The following is a 22,859-nucleotide window of genomic DNA, read 5'->3' on the forward strand; positions in this document are numbered from 1 at the left end:
GGCCAGGCGATCCATCAAAAAGCACCCAGAAACTGAGAAATGTTTGATTTCTCATGTAATATGTACAGGCAGTCACCTCGAGAAGGGGAGACAGGTGCACACAGAAGTGCAATGGTAAGTTGGATCAACATTGGTGTCAGACTTCACGGCACAACAGGTTTATAGATAAAAGGAAGGTTTAATCCAAGAGGGACCCTTGCCCCTGGGTAATCAGTATCAATTTTCAGGAACATGACAAATGGATCCAGTCACCAAGACATTCTGCATCAGGTGAACAAGTTACTTACATTTAATAATGCCTTATCTGGTGGAGACTCTATCTAGCCCTATATTCTGTGTCTTAGACAGACCCCACAGGATATCGCAATTTACAAAAATATATATATAATTTTGCAAAATCAGCACCTTTGTAAAAATCCTGCAATTTTTACAGAACTGCTCCCAATATTTGTGCTTAAAATAAAAGAAAGCATGGGGTTGACCCTCCTTTACTGGCTTTGCCCTGCCACTGTGCCAGTAAAGGGAGGGTTAGCAACAGGCTAGGAGGCAGCAGAGTTGTTAACTTCCTCTGGTGCCTGCCTTTCAAATGCACAGAACCCACTCCTATGCAATTAGCCTGCAGCCCGCCTTACTCAGTGTGCCCCTTATGGACTCAGCAGGCTGTTGAAAAACATGCCATCAGCCACCCTGCACTGCACCCCTCCCCCTCAGATCCTGTTCTCCTCTTATCCCATAACCCCCATGTCTCCTCTTTTTCAATGTTTGTATTTGTTATTTGGCCCCCAACCTCCGCTGTCACTCCCACTCCCCCACCCAAGCCTCTGTTGACCTGCTCACTGCAAGGAACGCAGGTTGTCTTTTGCCAGAAAGAGCAGATAATCTCCTCTCTTTGGCCTCTGACACCCTCCAATTCAAGGGGCTGTGCTGCTAGAGACTCTGCAAGGTTACAGATTGTGACATGGCACAGTCTTCAGCAGTGACAGAGCATAGCCCTTACAGTATTTTTGTGGCAGGCATATTTTTTGCCCACTGCAAAAATACTGCAAATTTTAAGGTTTTGGGCTGAAACCTTTGTTTTTTTTTGGCTGCAATATTTGCCACCTAAAGCCACAAACATCTTGAGGTCCGGCCTGGGGGATCTATTTAGAATATTCCCCAGGCATTAAAGTGGATCCAGAAAACCTTGAGAAGTACCACTGCGCACCAGTAGGTGGCATCAAGCACCTCCGCGTCAGTGTGAATGCGCCAGATGTGATGTGCATGATGTCTATATAGGTGCCACCCCAGCCTCTTGACATCATTTTCTTTTTATGATGTACCAGAAGGACAGAGCCACATCAGAAGGCTGATTAACCAGTGTGCAGATTCTAAGGGCCTACAAGGATGTTTTGACAGAAAAGCCCAAGTCGCACAACCGGGGAGACCAGTAAGTATTCTGCAGGTAAATAGAGTCACTTCCAGATAGGGCGTTAGCTAAGACTTCTAGCTGCAGATTCCATTCCTTAGAAAACACACCAAAACAATACCTCCCAGTCTGTGAACTGGCTTAGACCAGAGAGTCCTGGAGGACTGAAAGGCCAAAGGGCCCATCACAACAGACTGGACTGTCAAGGCACTGCTGTTTGGTAAACATGTGCAAGGATGCCCACGTGGCACAGACTGACAGATATCCAGGACAAGAACTCCATGAGCTAATGCAGTAGGGGCAGCTTGGGGCCTGATGGAATTAGCCTGAAAGCCCTCGGTAAACTTCTTCTTGGTTATGCACAACAAATCTTGATGCAGAGTAAAATCCATCTAGAGATGGGCATTTTCTGCACTGCTTGCCCCTTCTTCATTCCAATGAAACCTACAAAGAGTTGATCGACCACCTAGTGTTCTTTGACATGACTGATATAGAATAACAGTGCTCTTTTAGGGACCAGATGGTGGATTCTTGCTTCCTTCTTGGAGGTGTGAGTTGGCAGTGTGATGTTTTGGCTGATGTAGAAAACTGTCAGAGCCTTTGGCAGGACAAAGGCACAGGTTTGGAGAACCAGTTTTTCTGGACAGAAGGTTGAACAGAAAGAACCTGCAGCTCGCTGACTCTCCTGGCCGATGTGATGGCCATCAAGAAAACTGTTTTGTTTGTCAAATGTCTGAGCTACTCATGGGTTCAAAGGGAGAACACATCAAAAAGGTTAAAACCAAATTAAACTTCCATTGGGGCATAATAAAAGATTTGAGAGGAAACATATGCTGAAGACCTTTCCGAAAAAGTGTTACAATGGTGACTTAACAGCACGGGTTGGTCCAGCAAATGCAAGAATGCAAAGATAACCAAAAGATACCCATTAACTGTGCCCAGAGCAAGGCCTTGTCAGGCTAAGGAAAAAATAAACAGCAACACTTCAGAAAGGGATGCAGTTACTGGATCAACGTGTTTCTCAGCCCACCATGCCACAAACTAGTCCCAACGCCAGGATTATACAGTTTATGCTGATCAATGCCTTGCTGGGAAGACAATATCACCTACCTCGGGAAGGAGGTCAAACACTCACCTGCCGCCACTCAATCTCCATGCATGAAGGAGCGTGTGCAGGACTCTGCACTGTTGCAGCAACAGTAGAACCTCCCGAAAGGACATCCTTATCAGAGGGTTCATGCTCAGAGGTTCTCTATGCCATCCACTTGCTCAATCCAGAGCCACCAGTATGACTCAAGCCAAGTGGGTTTAGGAAGACATAGGAGAGGTATCGGCTGGAAGGAGTACAGGAGACCCATATTACAGTCTAATCTGAATGCTTCTCCGAGCAAAAGCTTCTTTGGAAACTCCAGCATTCAGAGGTGCTGAAATTGTGCTTTCCCAGTGGTGGCAAATGGACCTAGCCAATGTTCTCTCCACATCCCTCTAGGGACTCCACTGTTTGGACACAAAAAAAGCATTGTCGTTCTACCCTGCCTGCACAAAAGAGTTCCGTCAGGAAAGCATTGAGAAGGCGCAGATCTAAGATAGGGTGGAGGCGTCCGTCCTTCTTTGCCACCAGAAAGTAGCAGGAAAAGCAGCCATAACCTCTTTCTGATGCTGGCAGCCTTTTAATGGCTCCTTTGGCCAAAAGAGCCTGCACTTCTTGGCATAACAACCAGAGATGGTCCTTTGTCAGCTGACTGGAGGACAGTATCGTCTCTAGGAGTGGAAGGGAGTAGCCCAGCCAGACAATTTGGAGCATCCACTTGTCCATTGTAATAGCTAGACATTGAGGTAGGTGGTGCCATATCCTGCCTCCAATAGGGTGCCCATGCTGTAGTAAACGCATACTGAAGGGGTCTTGAGGCTAGGGCTGCTGGAAGGGAGGCGGAGTAGGCAGATTCCCGACCTTGGTTCCCACTGGACTTGTGGAAGCTGCATAAAAGGCTGGGAAGCCTTTTGGCTGTGGAAGCTTTGCTGGAAAGGACAAGGCTAATTGTCCCTAATGTAGCCACAGAAGGAACGGAAGGAAGAGTGTGGCAGGCATGATGCCATGGTGAGCCCAACGACCGGGTAGTGATACTACTCTCCTTGAAAAGCTGAAACACTGAGTTGGTTTTGTCTCCAAAAATGCGACTGCCATCAAAGGGAATGTGCATAAAGGATGCCTGGACATCCCCCGTCAGTCAGTCATGGTGGAGAACCACCAAGGATGAATTAATGACTTCTAGACCTGTCAGCTCTTGGAGTGGTATCCCCTATATTTTTGGCTTCTGATCTGTTTTGATCCTGTGCTGAACTTTATTTTTGCTGGCTTTAGGGCTCTGGGCACTTCACCATTGCTGACCAGTGCTAAAGTGCAAGTGCCCTCTGTCTAAAATGGTATTGGTAATTGGTTTATCCATGACTGGCATATCTGACTTACTAGTAAGTCCCTAGTACACTGCACCAGGAGTGCCCAGGGCTAGTAAATCTAATGCTACTATTGGGCCTGCAACACTGATTGTGCCACCCCAGAGGTTGGTCAACCAGGTCCTGGCTGGGGTGGAGTAGACCCCATTTCTAACATTGGCCCCGCCCAGTGAGTCTGTTGTATCCAGCCTGCACCTAATGGAGAATTTTGCTGTGTACCTGCTATGAGCAATAGCCTGGTCCAGGATGGCTCGGCCTCTCCCAAGAACATAGGCATCACTTGCACCACTGAGTACCACACAATGTGGCTAGAATGGAAGAAAAAAGTCCTATTCTCAAAGGAATCCAGTCTCTTGGATTCCCTGTCTGGTGGTGTGGCAGGGAACTTGCCGGGATTAATCTCAGACTTTGAGGACTGCATCACCAGGCTCTCAAGTGTAGGTGGTGGTTGAGGAAAGCTTGGCTCCTCTAAAGCAGCGCAGTGGCGAACGCAATTGACCTGCACACAAGTGCTCATGAAGGATGTGGCCCATACCCCGAGCAGTGCATCACAGAAAGCTTCATTGAGGGGCAGTAGGGATTCTATGTGGGATAAGTCACCTTACTTAGTTCCCTAAGTCAGAAAATTAGTCTTGACTTCAGTGGAACATAACTGAAGGGTGAGAACTCCTGCTGCCCTCTCCACCACCACAGCAAAAGATTCCACCTCCTCCATAGCCATGCTAGGAGGATAGACAAGGCCAATGTCTGGTGAGTTATCTAGGCCAGTAGCATCCGGCCACTCCTCATAACAAAATGGTTTCTTACCTGTAATAGTAGTTTTGCAGCTAGAAGAATTTTCTGATTTCACATGCTGCGCATTATTCCCTCATCTGGTGGCTGGGTCTAGAATTTTCCCCTTGTAGTTGTAGTCCTTCTTCTATTTTTTCTCTATTTTTTTTTTTTTGGTTGAACGTGAATGGATCCACCATTTTGTGCCTTATCCAGCTCTCTGTGATGTCATACGCCCTCTCCCAACACTCTTCTCGTGGTTGCCATCAGCAGATTATTATTTTTTCTTCCCCTTCTTTAAGGGCAGGTGAGTGGGTTGTCTGTGAATCCAGATAATTCTTCCAATTCCAGATAAGAAACTATTATGTTTTATGGTGGAATCTTTTCTGGATTCACAGGCTGTGCATTGATTTTGTCGTTTTTTTTAATCCTTGTGATGGTTGGGGTGAAGATGGATTTAGGCTAGAAGATAAATGTTTACGTACTTTGTCCTTCTTGAGCTCCCTTTGTTCGATTGGATATCTATACAATAATGTTTCGTGAACGTATGAACTGATGACCAAGTAGCTGCCATGCAAATGTCTTGTAAGGGAATATTTGCTAAGAAAGTGATACTTGTCTCCTTTTTTCTTATTTAATGTGCTCTTGGCACGTTGCATAGTTGTACACCTCTATTTGCATAACATATTTGAATGGTCTGTAAAATTAATTTGGCAATTGTCCATTTAGTTACTGGTTTTCCCAGATTGTTACTTCTGAAGGAAACAAATAGTTGTTTTGATTTCTTATCTTTATTTTCTCTATCAATATAGTATGATTGCTCTTCTTGCATCCACTGTGCGTAGAGTTCTCTCCACTTTATGTTTAGGTTCCTCAAACTCCTTGTGGCTTGCAACCATTGTGTTAGTAGCAACTGCTAGATTGGTCTCATGTGAAGCCTCACATTTTTGTAAAAGAGGTATGCAAGACGCCATCTTTCCCAATATTTTCCCCACAGTCCTCACTGTCAGAGCCTGTCCTTTCTGGTACTGGTGAGATTCTTGTAGAATCTGTGTGATCCTCTTTTTGCAGGAATAAGCTTGTGTTTCTACCTTGTTTATTCTTGCTCCCATAAATGTTCTGTTCTGGCTTTGTGGAAGATTTTTTCTGTATTTATTGAAAATCCTAGTTCGTATAGCGTAGATACCACCTCTTGCACATTCTTTTTGCATTTTTTTGCAGAGTTTGCTCTTGTAAGCCAGTCATCTAGGCATAGATACACATGTATTCCTTGTCTTCTCAAATATGCTGCTACCGCAGCTAAGCATTTTGTGACAACTCTTGGTGCTGATTTTATGCCAAAAGCTAGAACTTTGAAATGGCAACCACACATGAAAGAAACCTTTTGTGATTGTGATTTTTTGTAATGTGCAAGTATGCCTCCTTTAGATATGTTGTTGCTAGATAGTTTCCCCTTTGCAGATGTTGAATGACTTCTTGTAGCGCTGTCATTTTGAATTTTTGTGTTTTGCTGAATTTGTTTAAGAACCTTACGTCCAAAATTGGCCGAAGGTTTCCATCTGTTTTAGAATCAAGAAATATGTTGAGTAGTTTCCTTAGTTGGTCTCCTTTTTGGCAACTCTTTCATTTGCTTCTTTTTGCAATAACATCTCTATTTTGTCGACTAGTCACATTGTTTCTTCCTTTGAATGTGTTATTTTCTTTGGTCCCTTTACTGGTGGCACTTTTATTAATTCTATGCAATATCCAAATTTATGAGGTTCAAAATCCATTTATTATCTGCCTCCACTCGTGGAGAAAGTATTTTATTCTCCCTCCAAAGGTGTTGTGTGTGTTAGGGGTTTTTGTGTTCTGCGCAGTCACTTTGGTGTGGACGTTGCTCCTCCCGTGTGGTTGAGCTCTTCAGTGTGCTCGCCCTTGAAAGGATTGTCTTGCTTGAGGCTGAAACTGCCATTGTTGAGATGCTGGTTGTGTCTTGGTGTGATGTTGTCATCAGAAACCTTCCCCTGCCTGATGGCCTTCTGCTCATTGGTGCTCCTCGCCTTACACTTCCCCTGAATTGTAAGGCACCCAATGACTGGTGGTGTTGTTATCTTTCTTTATCTGTTGCAGGTTCTCATCTACTGCACTTCCAAACTGCTTTCCGTTGAATGGTGCATGAATAATATTGGCTTGTACTTTCGTCCTGAAACCTGATATTTTTAGCCAAGCATGGCGTCTAAGAGGTGTTCCTGCCATTATCTGGCGACTTGCTGTGTCTGCTGCGTCCAGAGCTGACTAAGACAGTATTGGCTACATTTTTCCATTCCTCTGCAAGGGATGCTGCTATGTTTCAATAATGTTTTGGTAGATTCTTCATTAATCCCCCCCCATTTTGTCCCATTGTTGGTATGAGTACCTATTCAGGAGAGCATTTAAATTGACTATCCGCCATTGGTTAGCTTCACCCCTTTCAAAGTGTCTGCCAACTAAGTCCATTTTCTTGCTCTCCTTATTCAGAGGTGGTACCGGTGTTACTAGGATGTTTGCCCTTTTTCTGGTTGTAGAAGCAATGACGGATTCTGCGGGCACTGTACCTTTAAAATATTAAGGGTCTTTGGAAGAGAGCTTATATCTCTTTTCTGCTTGGGGCGTTACTGTTCTGCAAGTACACTAGGAAGCATGGGCAAAACTTGTTTCTTTGTTTGGGAAGGTAAAAGAGTTTCCAAGAGGAAGCAGTGTTGCGTTTTTTTCCTCCTCAAGATGGACGCCATATTTATCAGCTGCTCTTTTAATGACTTGCCCATACATGGTAATGTCACTGGGTGGTGATGGTTCAGAGGGCTATCGGTCTATTGCCTCCTCAGGAGTCAGAGTTTTGACATCCTGCCATTTTGTCTCAGTGTATTCTTAGCCCTCATAAACCTGTAACACCTCCATGCTAACTTCTCTTTCTAAGAAGCATTGTTGTTCCTCTTCTTCTTGGGGTTCTGGCGTTAAAGTTGGTTCTAATTCCTCAACCTCTTTTTCTTGATGATCCTTGTGCGAAGGAGGTTTATGTGGGATGCTGAACTCCCTAAGCAAGGGTTTGAAATCTTTTTTCTATTGTAACAGGGCTGCCATTTTGGCAACAAGATGCCTCCTTTTGTTCTCAATTTCGGCTGTTCCTTTGACGTCATGGTGTCTACTGTCAACGTTTCTGCTGATTACTTTTTCAGCGTACCCCCCACCTTTGGAATCTTTTGTAGTCTAAGCATCTCAACTTTGACCGTCTCTCGACGTCTTAGTCTTTTCTTTTGTTCTTCAAGCTGTGGTACCTAGTTCTGGGATCCAAGACATTTTTTCAATGTTTGCTTGCCTTTAGTCATTGATTTTCTCAACGCTAAGGCAGCTTCCTGTGTTTTTAACTCTGCTGTAAAGGTCCCTCCCCTTTCGCCTGGATGCTTTTTCAGGGTTACCTGCAATGTCTTCTCCTTCGAATTTCAGTGTTCGACAACGACGATCCTTAGTGCCACATTCAAGATTTCACCCTTAACACCTTTGACAAATATGTCATCTTAATCTCTTGAAAGCCCAAGATCTTTAAGGGATGGTGTTTGTTTCTGGCCCTGCATGGTGCATTGCTCCTGCCTCTGCTTCTGTCTTGCTTTTGAAGTTTTCACCTTGAACCCAGCGCACGCCTCACAGGTCACACCTCGATGTTCAAGTGGTAGGCAAAGGTTACACACCTGGTGCTGGTCTTTTTGAGCGAACATGTAATGGTACTTGGTGCAAAATTTGAATATGGTGTTCTCCATCACGTCAAGCAAGGAGCTTCTTGTCTGAGCATTTCTTTATATCTTTAGGGTGATCCTTCCAATAGGAGTCTTTTGCGGTACCTCGTTCAGCATTCTTCGATGTTCTTCTTCCAATAATTTTTGACGATCTTTGAAAAAGCTTCACCTTTTCTCAATGACCTGGGGATCCTTCAGCTCTGCATCCAAACCGAGTAGCGGAAAAAAGGAATCCGAAGATGGCGAACACAAGAAGAGAGTCAGGATAGGGCGTCTGACTTCACAGGGGGTTGGGTAAGGAACCAAATGGAGGATCCGTTAACCACAACATAAAAAACAAAAAAAATTCAAAAAGAGAGAGAGAGAGAGAGAAAGAAAAAAAAGAGAAGGACTACAATTACAAGGGGATAATTCTAAATTCTGGACCTAACCATTAGATGGCAGACTAATGCACAGAATGTGAATCCAAAAAGATTTGTGCTGCAAAACACTTATTCAGTTGGGCCAAAGATTCTTCATTGGGTGGGAAAGGGGGGGGGGGGGGGGGGGTCAAGGTAACCATAAGGATCCTCAAATCCATCCCAGCCAAAATACCCACAGGGCTAGCCAAGGAAAAAGGGCACAGTGTCTCCGACTCAGACAGACGCCAGGGTCCAGTTGCACAAGATTGAACCCTGGTGAAGGTCATGGATTTGCAACCAGAGTCGGATCCAGGAATGGATCCAGAGGGTTCACCCGACACCAAGGGAGAATCTGCCAACAGAAGTTCAGTTGGTGCGCGCTCAGGGCTGAAGGCACCCCACGGGGGGTTTTACATGCCCAAATATGAGATACATGGCCTCGTAAAATTCCTAGAGTTTGGCCGAGGTTTCTCTGCTCCAGGAAGTTCAGGAAGACCTGGATCTTCGGGTGGAGTGTGCAAGTGGGGCCTTGATCTGTGGGCTGCTCCCGCACCTCGTCTGATGACTTGGACCAGCTGTGTGTAGTTGAAGAGCGCTTCGATTTCTTGTGTTTGTAGGACTTACCAGATGATGACCACCACGACTGACAAGAACAAAAGCAGGCCCAGGATCTTCCATGTGAAGAGGACCTGGAGCGGTGCAGTGTCTTACAATGCCGGACTACCAGGAGCTTAGCCTCCAATTCCCGACTTGCCTTCAAATTCATGGTGCAGTACCATATACAAAACAGATGTGGGTGGGTCGCAGACATTTGCTGTGACAGGCAACACATGGTTTAAAGCCTACTGACTTTTTACAGGACATCATTAGCATACTGGGAGCAGAATGCCAAAACAAATGCCAACAAAGTCGAAAAGGTGGTCAAAAATTGACTGGGGTAGCTCTCCCGGATCCGTGCTGTTGGTGCAGAATGGAAAGAACTGATGACAGCGTGCTGGGGTGGCGTCTATATGGTCACTGTTCATGTCACATCAGGAGCAGACGACCCTGATGCAGATCCGTTCAACACCACCTCGGTGTACTGCTCAAGATTTTCGAGATCCAGTTTGATTCTTGGGGAATACTCTAAGGCATTGGTTCTTAAGATGTGGTCTGAGGACCCCTGGGGGGCCGTAAGGCCTATTTGGGGGGAGTCCTCAATAACTTTATAAAATGAAATATTACATTTAATGAATTAAAATGTATAAAATATATACACAAACAGAGCAGCATTCAAAATGTGAAAACTTTCTATACTTGATTGTGAATTGAAAACAATATTTCAGTTTTTGTTTGGTGCATACTTGTGTCCATGTTTTTGTGTACTGTTTGGAGGTTCAAATCATAGAAACTGCTCTCTAGGGTCTCCGGCTTCCAATAACGTTTCAGTTGGGGTTCAACCGATTCCATTAGTTCATATGGGGCCCACAGAAGTCAAAAGGTTAAGAACAGTTGTTCTAAGGTAAGGAATCTGTGGCTAGAAGTTACTATTGGCTAAAGTTGTTTGTGCAACTCGAAGTCACTCACACCAGGGGAGTACTAGCACGTACTGCAGTTGTGAAAGAGCTGAAAAATTATGCACAACAACCTCTGGCAAGTGTCTTGCTTTCTCACCTACTTAAAAGGTGCTTGATTTCAGTTGCTGGAGCTCTTTCCTCTTCTTAAAAATATAAATGAAGGTCTCCTACAGTACAGCGTTTCTCTTGCATTTCTTGCACATCAGACAGACTTCTAGAGAGACCACAGCTCGAAAGCCACAGAGGCATGCATTAAATCCTGTAAAACACATCTAAAGAAGAACTAGGTTATATTTCACACACTGCTTGACTCCAGCATGTTGTGGGTTCTAGTCCAGAAGAATCCGCAGAATAAAAAAAGAACTGATAAAAAGGTACACAGTTGAAAGGTGATTGGATGAATGTATGTACACATGCACAGGTGGTACTGGCTGTGCACATTTTCTGTTAATAGCTGGTTGTCCTGCTACGAGATACCAGAGTACCAACATGTCCAGAACAGGACACAGGAATAACTTTGATTTAAGATGGATGCCGAGTTTTTGGTTGCACCTCATACTGCTGCCGCCTTACCATTCTACTATTGCAAGCCTATGTATTTGCTGAATTCTTTCTTGTTTGACTCCCTGCAGGCAAACTGTTGCTGACACTGCAACTCTATGACTGCAGCCGGATTACAGGAGCACATTGTACCCTGGCCCACACAAATGTATTAAATCCAACATTAAGGTTATTCAGGGAGGGGCATCAATGATTGCTACCAGCACTAACTTTAGGGGATTTTGGGGGACCAGCCCTTATTTCCCTCTTGAAACATTCACTGAGGGCAAGGGAGGGAAAACACAAAAGGAGAATGAAGGGGAAAGAAAAAGATAGAAAAAGACCCACAAAAAGAGAAAGTAGGAACCTACAAGAGTGAGACAAAGGCACCAGGAGTGTCTGGCAGTGAATTAAAGAGGCCTGGGTTATATTAAAAACTTTGAAACGTTGTAACTGGCATGCTGGCATCTGGGTGGAGCTTTTGGCACCGGCACAATTTTTTTTTTTCTTCAAATGAATTATGTTTTTACCTTTTGAGTATTGTACAGAGTCATTTCGTACATCTGCTATGCCTCACACTACGGCTTGCTTTAGGTCCCTCATTTTGGGAAGGCAGTGTTACGGGATAGTTTATTCTTTCTCTGTACTGGCTACCTCACTTCGGAAAAGTCTTCCCCTGCGCATGCGGCCACTACATCCCATTTATACTTCTGCAAACAACTTGAAATAAGCTCCTTTTTTCTAACCTGTACTTGCATGCAGCCAATTCTGCCAAGAAACAAGGGGCATCATTCCCTGTACAAATGCTATACAGAATGTATGTATATAGTTTAACAACTGAATCTATAACAGACAGTTTACCTTTGGCCTTTTTGTTGGTGTTTTTCATGATATCAAAGATAGTTTCTCGAAGCTCTTCTATCGGCTGTTGACAAGTAGAACATGGCATTAGCAAGGATGAAAATTCAGAATCATCAGAATGGATTGAGGCACAGACACTAAAATGCCCTAGGAACACAGTGATGATTCATACCGCCTTTAAATGCCCCCATTTTCATCAAGCACGCTGTGCCAAGCTACATCACGACTGGTTAAGACTCTGCTTTATTACATAGTGGACAGTCTGACTGAGCCATGCCTAGAAGATGACATGTCCATGCTCCCAACAGTACTATCGGGAAATCAAGCCTGGTTTGAGCAATCAATAAGAATACGTGCAGAGCCAATATATCATTCATTAGCATCACCTTGGATTTAACACACACTCTAGGGCATACACTGCTGATGCATAAATCAGGTAAAATGAGGCTCATGTTTCCCTAGAATTAAGCACTGTATCAAGTGTTTAAACTGACATTAAAAAGTAGGCACCTTGGTCCTGCAGCTAGGATGTTCAATCACATTTTAGACCATCACATACACAGGAACTACAGCAAGTTGTAGTACTACTAAGGAGGATGTGGCAGAGTGGAGTAAGAAAACCTTTGTCACTCTGGATAGTATGCACAATATTATTTTACTCATTGAAGCATTAAGTTCTCCCAATTCCATCATGAAAGCATATCACTGGTGTAAATGAATATAAACATGCATGCTGCTTAACAAGGACTATCTGGTTAATTTCTTCTAACATGATACTCCCGCTACTATCTAGTAATGAGAATATCTTACCACTGCTCCACAACGAACTGCTTGCTCATACAAGCCAATCACATCAAAAGTGCCACAACGCTCCAACAGCCTTGCCTTACACATCCAGTATTTGGCAAACTTTTCACCTTGGGGTATTTTTGAGAGTGTGGCCTCAACCGTCTCAGAAGGTAACCCCTTTAATTAAAGAAACAAAGCAAACAGAATGTCAAAAATAAGTATCAGGAGACAGAACTTAAAAACAGTAAAGGCACAAAATTGTCATTCCTCAACACAAATGGATGAAAAGAGTCGATTCATTGAGATGACAACATTGCAAACTAACAACACGTGAAAAATACCATCACATTCTCAGCATGACTAACTCATATATTGAGTTATGTGGTACTTGTTTAGTGAGCAGCTGCCACTAGTGTGGCATCGTGGAATTCTAACTGCTTGAAGCAATTACAGGCTGATCTGTAGGTTTGGTTACAGAAGTGTGTGGCTAACGTAGGGCCTATGTGGGAAGAGTTAAGTGAGGTACATGAGGTACTGACAGACGGTTTAATTCTGTTGCATTGAACTTGGCGGTATTAACATGCATGCAGTGCTTAACAGATCAATAGTATAGGTAATAAGATATGTTTCCTGCAGTATTAATTCTATGTACATGAGAAGAGAGCAGAGCAAAATCAGAGACACAGCTCAATGACATCCGGGTCTTAATGACATCAGGGTGGAGCAGTGGCCCAAGAGAACAAAGTAACGCAATAACGTAGTTTTCTATGTGGTTCACCCAGAAGCGCTCAGTCATACTGCTAGATAGAGCCTCAGTAAAAGTTCTATGGGGTCCACACAGAAATGCTGAATGTGTGACCCAAGGAATTCTACAGACAAGCGTAGTAAAGGGTGTATAGAGCTACCCAGAAGCACTGAATGCGTGACCAAAGTAAACACACAAACTATACAGTCAGTTTACAGCTGGGGTCTCCAACCAGTCGAATGCAAGCTACTGGTAGCCTGCTGACACCCGTTGGGTAGCTTGCTGTCCAACATCTCCTTTTAGCCCTGTTATAGTGTTTTCAATTGTTTTGCTTAATTTAAAGACTCTTTTCAGTGCTTGCACGCCCCCATCCAAACCAGCTGCTCAGATTGGCTGAACTCAGCTTAGCTTAGGCGAGGAGAAGTGGTGCGGGTAACGTCATAGTCAAGAGCCTGGCAAAAGCAGGAATACACCGCCAAACGGTAACCACACTGCCGGTCTTCTGCAGTTTGTCACAAAACGTCCATCCTGCAAGACCTTTGTGGCTCGAGCAGCAGAAATGCGGAGCGGCACTTTTGACACCAAAGTCTCATTAAATGGCCCAGGACTTTGGTTTGTTTACAACTCATGTGGTGCGGCGGTCGGCACAAGAGCACAAGTGTAAGCCTGGTGACGCTAGGACGTCTAACATTTAAGAGGTACTTCATTACAAAAAAAAGATCTCTGCGAAACACTAAGAAATTTCAAATGGGAGAGGAATTTTATTTATTAAGAAAAGTGAAACTCTGCTTTATTTTAGTCTGAAATTCTGCTTTAATTTAATCACTGTGACTACTAGTGTTTAGTCACAATGATTATGAAAGCACCGTGACTAGGCCCTTTACTCAAATCGCCATCTTGCCTAACTAAGTATTTGCTCCTCGCCAATTACTTAGTTGCCTTTGTTTTATTACATTATCTCGGAATGAACCCCCAGTTCAACGTTAGAGTTTAGCCTATAATTCAGTTTTATTTGTACCACCTCTAGCAGAATATGGAGTATTGCAGTCTGACTTTTCTTTGTTTATTCAGCTTTTTTTCACACTGACAGTGTCAATTTATATGTCCTTTTTTGCACAGTATGTGTTAATTCTTGCCCTTTAACTTAACAGAGGAGTGAGCTTAAAAAGCAGATGTGGCCTAATGGTCAGTGCTGCCGAATTTGGAACTGGTGAACCACCAGGTTCGAGTCTCAATGTTGGCCCAAATCTTGTGATTCCCGTGCCTTAAAAAAAGAATGCTACCTTGTTTAATGTAACATAGGCTCGTGTAGAGAGTCCCAATACATTTGGGTGGAGGTTGTGTTATAAAATTCTGCAAACAAATGCTTCCATTTCTAAATCACTTTAAGAAACTGCGAGGGAAACGTTTTCATTTACTATCTTCAAATGCCCACTTAAACCTACCATCTTCTTCACTATACATGTTTTAGACTGGGTTCCCCTTTTTACTAGATTAGTGGCTGAAAATGCCTGAAGCTCCATTGCTGGACACCTGTGAACCCTCAGCATTCATCATTTGAAGATACTGCATCCATAAACTCTGCACTTTCTCTCAGGAGCGCGTGCACAGCCTTGTTTTCCTTTTGGGTTTTTGAATTGTACACAGCTCCCTTCAAAAGCTCTTCTCTCAGGCTGACGATGGCTGTAATATGTCCCAAGACAAGAGATACTGCCACAGTTAGGTCTCTCAGACACTTTCCCAAATGCCTGTGATAAGGCATACTAATCATGATGATATTCCCATAAAGATGCATTGTAACGAGCTGTACATAAATGGAAATTAGGCTTAAAGTCAATGAAGCTAACTGTGTGGGCTCTCTGGAAGCAATGCAAGATTTGCTCGGCCTTTAGGAGCTCACAATGATTTTCACGGATCAGAAGTAGGTCTCACTACAGAAAAGGTTGGAGACCCCTGGTTTACAGGGTCCAGTCAGAAGTGCAGCCATTCTGAATGGATGGAACTGGAAGGTGTGAACACTCATCTGTAACCTGTGGCTGCACTGTCAAATACAGAGCATTAAGTACAATGTGTGTAACATGCATGAAGGGCAATACCCGGAGAGGCTTACCTCGTCAATGAGCCGCAAGCAGTCAGTCAGAGTCATGTTAATCTTTACCGCTAGGGAATTAAGGTCATCTTCCTCCTCGATGCCAGCCCAAAATGATAGCCTGGCCTTTGCTTTGGCCGGTTTCTTTGATGGCAGTGTCATTGGTGGTCTTTTATATGATTTCCCTTTGGAATTCATCCATTCCTGCAGCTTGCTCCTGGCACATGAAACAAAGGAAGCAACAGTCTTCAATTGTAGACATTTTACCAAGAGCTCAAAATAACATTCACAATTTCTTTCTATTTTAAATGTTATGCCACTGCCATTTGTACAATGCCGTCAGCCCATGGCACTATGAACAGTCTGTTGACATTTTCATAGTCTGAAGAGGACCAAAGTGTCATTCATTTTGTGATGATGATGATGATGATTCACAGGTACTGGACATATTGGAAGCTAAGTACCAATTTTTTTAGACATTAAGCTGTGGCTGTACGTTTTTAATGTTTAAGTATTAAGGTTACAGGCTTCGCAGTTGCTTAGGCATCTATGTCGATATACCTATACATCGTCCGGAGACATGCAGGCAGCATAGTAACCCACGCTTGACAATCGGAGACTGGCGCCTCCACAACATACCTGAGTTCAAGTATCACATGTAGTACCTTTCAACAGTTCTATTACATTACTAGGACAAAATAAACTGATATCAATATGCACTTGAAATATTTTTTTATTCGTATTGAATTACTAGTGAATTGGACTAATGACAAAGCCTTCAAGAAACAACAGTAGGAATTACGAAACACGTTTTCTCACTGGTATTTGTGCAGCAAGTTCCCCGACATTGGTAATAAGATTAAGTTAAAACTATTTGAATTTTAGATGGCTGAAGGCAACACAATTTGACAGAAAGAGCACACAAAACTAGGATTAACAATAAATAATTTCAAATCAGGCAATAATGTTTAACCACAAAATGATTTAAATTGAATGAGTAATTATTTGAGGTGCAACTGCATATTTTTGTTGCATATTCATTGTGATCCCTGGGAAGAGGAACACAAACTAAGGTAGCATCCATGCGCCAGTCCCAAGCAGTTCTGCCCAGAACTGTTTTTGGAGGTAAATCTTTGCGAGACTTTGAAAGCTCTACAAAAGTCTTATGTCCTTGATAAACATTTATTGGCATGGAATAGATTTCTTCCTACTCTCATCTTTACAAAGCCAACTCTCATTATTGAGGGGCGAGAGCCTACTTTAGATTTCTTTCAAGAAAACAACCTAATTCACAGTAGTCTTATTACTAGTCTAAATGGTAAGTGATAATATACAAGTTATTTGGATTGAATGTTAAGATCTTTGCAGGACGAAACAATATGCACAGTCTTTCCATGCCCACTTGTTTGATGCACCCTCACTCGATGCAATGAAATAGCTCTGTACCAGAGCAGTAGACCACTTTTGTGGATAGACTGGAGTTGATGAGAATAGAAAATATTATTTGTGAAAGGAGAGAGCCGAGAACGAGTATAAAAGTGTATACAACAGCATTGTTTAATTGCACACAAAATGGGAACACTCCCTGCCTCTTTGTCTCGCTGTTTCAGGTTCTTTTTCAACCCTGCTTCCTTTCTCACTGTTGTTCTGCCTTTCTCTTCCTCCTTTCTCCCTCGTGTTTTTCTCTTGCGCTGGGTCAAATTCTGATAAAGAAGACGTATGTATCACTCCCCAAAAAAGGAGTCCCGGAGGACCCCACCTGCAAATACTGCCTCAAATAAAGTACAGCTTGTAGTATGGTTTCTTTCTATGCTAAAAACAATTTATGAAATACTTCAAAACTACAATAAATGCGAACTTTGAACGGGCGGTATGTTGACTGACTAAAACTATTTTCTCTCACTTTTACATGTGAATGAAGAAAGGGGGTGGGGCAGAATGGGGAAACAGATATAAAAGATGCAATTATATCTTGGTTTACAAGACTGTAGCAGCAGATATGTGCCAGACCCTAAATTCCACCAAAGCCATCACACTTCCTTCCACCCCCGTTTTTAAAATGACCTTTCATTACTGCTTTCTAGGGGTGGGTGATCCACTGAATGCTTGAGCCACATGCTCGGGCTCCCCTTGAGGTCCTTGTGGACCCTCAAGTCCAAAACAAGCTGAGCTGCCAAAAGGAGATTCTGTTAAAAAAAAAAAAACTCTCACTTTTAATAAGTACCTCTCAACCAGGGCCACTGAAAGAATGTAGCATGGGAGCACAAAATTATGCAGCACAGTTTGCTAAATTATGCGGCAAGAAAAGGAAAATCATGCAGCACATTTTTGTAATAGCATTATCTTATTAATTTGTCATTTCTATATATTGTAACACCCTCTGGCCAAATATTTAACTTTGTTCCTATCAATTTAACATCCTAACACAGTAATAAGCAGTTTTAAGATGACCAGTCAACTTTTACAAAGGGCTTTCCACTACATGGAGTCAAGGGTCACTAAGATTTTTTTTTTTATTAACTTTTGATCCGTTTGAACTAGAAACAACATTTTTCTTGTTAAAATCTGCAGATTATGAAGCAGATGATGGATTACGTGGCAAACAAGGCAAATCCACCAGGATGCAAAAAAAAGCTGTAGCCTCATAATCACATAATTCCAGAGGACCTGCTATCAATGAAGAGATGTAAATCTAATGTATTAAGACTAAGCCTTCAGTCTGTTAAAGAAATACACTTTTTTAAAAAAAATTGAAGACCCTGGTATCATATTCGAACATGACGTCCGAAGCATGATTTACATGTCAAATATTTTCAAGGCTCAGCTCAAGCATCGGCTCTTAAAGTCAGAGTTGGCTCTTGGCTCAGAGCACCCTTTCTGGCTCATCCACCTCTACAGCTTTCCAGTTAAACAGTGTTTACACTGTGGTGCACTGCACTTCCATCCAAGCTGCCTTAGTACTTCTCTCATTCTCTCCAATATTGCGTAATTGTTCTCGTATATGTGCAGCACACATCTGCATGGCTGCTAAGATTCCCAAGTTTGTGCATCAGCCAGTTCTTGCTTTTCATCCAATAGCACCTTGCATTCCTAGTTCGTAGTGGAAGATTTTTACCTCGCTATAATGGGCTCACAAACCCAGCATGCAAAGCTGTGTTACATAAAAGGCCAGGACTGGCTGAAGGCATCACACGACATGCGACCACTTCGCTATTATGCATGCTAAGTGCTCATGGGCACAGATGCGTTATAGTAATCTTATGGAAGCACTAAATTAGCTGCTCCCATGAAGATCACAGCACTTTTCAAATGCCCAGTATGCGGGGAAAGCAGAATTCAATTTATAATTCTCCCACCTGCTTTGGCTTCCTTTTATGCCCATATGTGCACACAGTACCCTTAGGTATATCCAGTGCTTAATTTGAGCTGATAGTTGCAGGTGGAGCCCATTGGCACTCACTTTTGGGGAACACAAAGTGAGGGGAGAGGAAGAAAAAGATGGAGAAAATGGCAAGGGAAGAAAAAAGAACGTGGAAGAGAGGTAAAAAAGGCAGGGGGTACCTGTTGGTGGACTTAAGAGGCATTAGATGGAATCAAGATCACATAAACTTCATAGTCGGCACCCCCACCATCAACAGCTTGAGCCATGGGCTTCTGAGCAAAACTTTAGCTCGACACTTATTCTTTTACAAATTAAGCACTGGGCACATCTTTGGTAAAGTCATCTTAAGTGGGAACACAAAACTGTGCGTTCCTCTGAAGTTGACGCTGTTGCACAAGCAAACCACTGAAAGGCCTACAACCTCATCAGGATAATTGGACTGATCACACTTCAACAGTTGTTTCCTAGTCCCATTATTCAGGCCTGCCTAATATCAACAGGAGTTCCAGGCAAAAAGTCTAAGGTACAGTTCTCTGTGTGTGTTGTGCTGGCCAGGGCTGGTGTGATTTCAGAATGCAGTCTTAACTGCTGCTGTGCAAACCTCTTCACACAGATTAAACAGAGCAAGGGAAGTAAGTACAGCACGATTTGTGGCTGAGCAAGAATCCCTCACATTAATGGAAAAGGCTAGAGGTTCCTCTCATTCAGAACAGGCATTGCTATTAAGAGGTCAGAGTTCACTTGTAATAGTTTCAATTAGTTCTTGTTCGTTAATCACAATATTTTACGTTTGAGACTTGTAGATTTGCTTTTAACACGATACATATAAATTCAAATCTCAGCATACAAATCCTGATCCTGGGAAACAACGGCAGTGTTCGCTGGCAGCCAGTACTCAAGATCAAGGTTTAGATTTTTGTTTCTGTCAGTTACAGGATGAAGATTAAGAGTTTCCTGTGTGTATTGGGGATTCAGGGGTGCTACTGGTAAATCGTGAGTGAGGGAGGCAAGAGTACTGCAGGTCCAACAATGCTCGATGCTGTCCCCAGTGCTACAGATGGACGTGGATGCTGTGCAGGAATCTGGGGAGATATCCTCTAGCTTAATCGTTCAGAGGCCCAGCACTGATAGCACTTGTAGTCACCTGTGGTTACCAATACTATCTAGAGCCAGCTTATTCCCATCCTTCTCTGGGTGGGTATGTGCAGAATTTTGCAGAACTCTAGTAAAACAAATTCTATGACCAGGGCTCTAACATCAAACCTGAGGGGCAGAGAAAGCCTACTGAAGGAAATGGGGACTACTGTCAAATGTCTCATACGTAGAGCCACACAGTCTGGCTCACCTTTACAACGAGATCGCAATGGATATCCCAAACAGTTGTTTAAAGGCGGGGCTTTCTTATATATGTCAATAGGTGCTGCTCAACTTTTTTGCTTAAACATTTTGCTTGGGAGGACTGTAGTGTTTTAGGTCTTGAGTCTGCCAATGAAGCCGCTTTGGCCTTGTGAGCGGCTCGCAACATTCTAAGTGGAATGTCCGTATTTAGAGTCCCAAGACACGGTGTGGTCGTTAAACAGCCACTGTGCCCGACGATCCTGAGAGGAAAAGCTGTTTTGTTAGTATAGCCTAGTGTGGTTTATATTTACAATAAAATTAAGTGTTTGTGCACAAGAAGATTCTACGCCTTATTCTCTACCACATATTTGTGGCGACAAGGAAGGGATTCAAACCATCCCAACAGAACCCATGCATCAAGAAGTGCCAGCCGAGACCCGTCTCCATACCTCTACTTCTTGCAATAGGAAGAAACTGACCAGACAAGGGTGGTAATTGTGGCATGGCGCCACCTCGCCAGTGTGTGTCCTTGTTGACGGACTCCAAAGGCACTGCCTCAACGCAGCGCGTCTGTGCTGATGAAGGGTCTGGTGACTTTCTACAGGCAAGCTATTCCCTTCACTCAATTACATGTGCATGAGGCAAGATCTTTCCATATGAGGGAGCGGTGGTGGAGTCATCTATTCCAGTGCAGGCAAACAACATATCAATTAACATTACTGTGGTAAGTTTAAAGCTTCAATTGAGCATTTTCTTAAAGTGGCACAGAAAGTCAAGATCTTCCTGGCCTCTCTACACTGCCATTCTTGTACAAAGAGCAGGATCAATGGACAACACCACTGAATTTGCCTACAGTGTTCTTTGCAACTAGAAGCGCTCTATTTGGTAATTGAAAAATAATTATTACCCTGCTGGTGGGCTATAGAAAATTGTTGTTCTTATTAATGGGGGGACTGTGTTTTTTCTTCAAACTGATCATAAGCTTTAGTTTTCATTTTTAGTAGTAACGTCAGAAACAATACACCTAGAACTGCCAGATTCGCAGCACGTTCGCTCCAGTTTCATTTTGATATTCAGCACAAACCTGGAAGAAAAAATGGGCGTGCAGATTATCTGTCTCGATTTCCGATGGAGTTAAGTTCATCGGACATGGAGGCACATGATCAGGAAGATGAGAGTTGCTTAGTAGCTTCAGTTGAGATCGTTGAGACAGATCCAGTGTCTGAACTGGAAATGGAAAACATCTACTTCTGATGATCCGGTGTTAAAAGAGGTGACTAAATCCATTAAGGAAGTTTGGCCTAAAGAGAAGATGCTGGTGCAGAATGTATAACCGTTCAGTACATTTCCTGAAGAATTGTCTTTGGAAGATGGGTTACTCGTGAGATTAGACAAACTTATTCCTGTAGTAAAGACCAGACCAACAATAATTAAACAAGCACATAAGGGGCACATAGGAGCTACTTTCACTAAACGAATGGTGGAGACCACATTTTGAAGGCCACTACCCTAGTTAAGGAATGTGTTGTATGTTCAACAAGTGATAACGTTTTGAAAATCTCTACAACTCCTTTAGTCCCTATTGAACTCCCAGCAGAACCATGGTTGAAGGTCAGTATTGATTTGATAGGTCCATTCAATTCACTATCAAGTCATTCTAAATTTGTATTAGTCCTCATTGACTATTATACCATGGTATGAAGTGAGGCTCATTAAGGAATCAGATTCTAAAATGGTGACAAAACGTCTTAGTGATGTTTGTATGAAAGACGTTTTCCCAAAATGTATAGTTTCCAACAATGAAGTACAATTCGTTTTCTATGAAGTAGAAGAGTTTCTTAAATCCAGTGGCAGAAACACCTCCAGAGCTCATTGTATCACCCCCAAAACGAACGATCTGGTTGAGTGGTTCAAAAGAGAGCTAGGAGCGTGTGTGAAATGGGCTCTGCAGAATAAGCATGAGATTTGTATTGCTGTACAACCAATCTTCCACTCAGGTTTCCCCCTTTGAACTTCAAGGGGATGAAGCCAGCTACTGAATTCAGGCCAGTATGAATGTCCAAATGGTTAAAACAAAAGGTGGATGTAGTAGACATAGATAGTCAGGTGAGGAAACATTTTACCCTTGCTCAATCTAAACAAAAGTACTAGGATACAAGAAAAAGAGTTTCTGACATATTTATTTGTGTTGGAGAGTATGTAAGAATTAAGAAAGGTTTACATGCCAGAAAAAGGGAAATCTAAATAGTACGCACCTGTTAAAGTAGATAAAATCTGTGATAATGCTGGGAGGGTTGAAGGTGATCACTTATGGAACTGTTTAAAAGTTTTTAAGGTCGACCCTCAACAGAATATTACGGATTCATAGGTGAATAAAAGTATTGAGTTCAATCAAACCCAGAAACAAAGAAATGTTGTACCTGATAGTTGTAACTGTGATATCAGAGAACCTTTACCTGTACGCAGGAGCATGAGAAAATGTAATTTCCCCCTCAGGTACAGGTAACTTCAATTAACTGTGTGTTCCAACCATTTGGGAATCCATTCAAGAGTATTAAAGTTTCTAATGTACTAGATATAGATCGCGGTCATTAATTTTCAAATGAGTGTATGATATCATAGTTATGTTTAGTCAAGCATTATAGTAATACTGTCTAGGTTCATATACGGCATTAATGTTATATTAGAACCATAGCTTTATTTTTGTTGATGCTTATTTTAATTTTAAGAGGTTTTAGGTCTCAAGTATGCCAACGAAGCCTCTCCGGCCTCGTGA

At 42.8% G+C, this 22,859-nt stretch overlaps 1 protein-coding gene across 1 annotated transcript in view; it reads right to left on the minus strand.

Moving 5' to 3' along the window:
* LOC138266019 (cytoskeleton-associated protein 2-like) overlaps positions 1-22,859 on the minus strand; it is a 55,599-nt gene that overhangs the window by 19,859 nt on the left and 12,881 nt on the right. Inside the window, exons 5-7 of the mRNA XM_069214327.1 lie at positions 15,385-15,580; positions 12,551-12,706; positions 11,741-11,804 (exon numbers count right to left, since the gene is read on the minus strand). Of these exons, the coding sequence (XP_069070428.1) occupies positions 11,741-11,804; positions 12,551-12,706; positions 15,385-15,580 (416 nt within the window). The remainder of the gene's footprint in view (positions 1-11,740; positions 11,805-12,550; positions 12,707-15,384; positions 15,581-22,859) is intronic.

This window comes from Pleurodeles waltl, chromosome 11, assembly GCF_031143425.1.
Source record: "Pleurodeles waltl isolate 20211129_DDA chromosome 11, aPleWal1.hap1.20221129, whole genome shotgun sequence".
Taxonomy (NCBI): Eukaryota; Metazoa; Chordata; class Amphibia; order Caudata; family Salamandridae; genus Pleurodeles; species Pleurodeles waltl.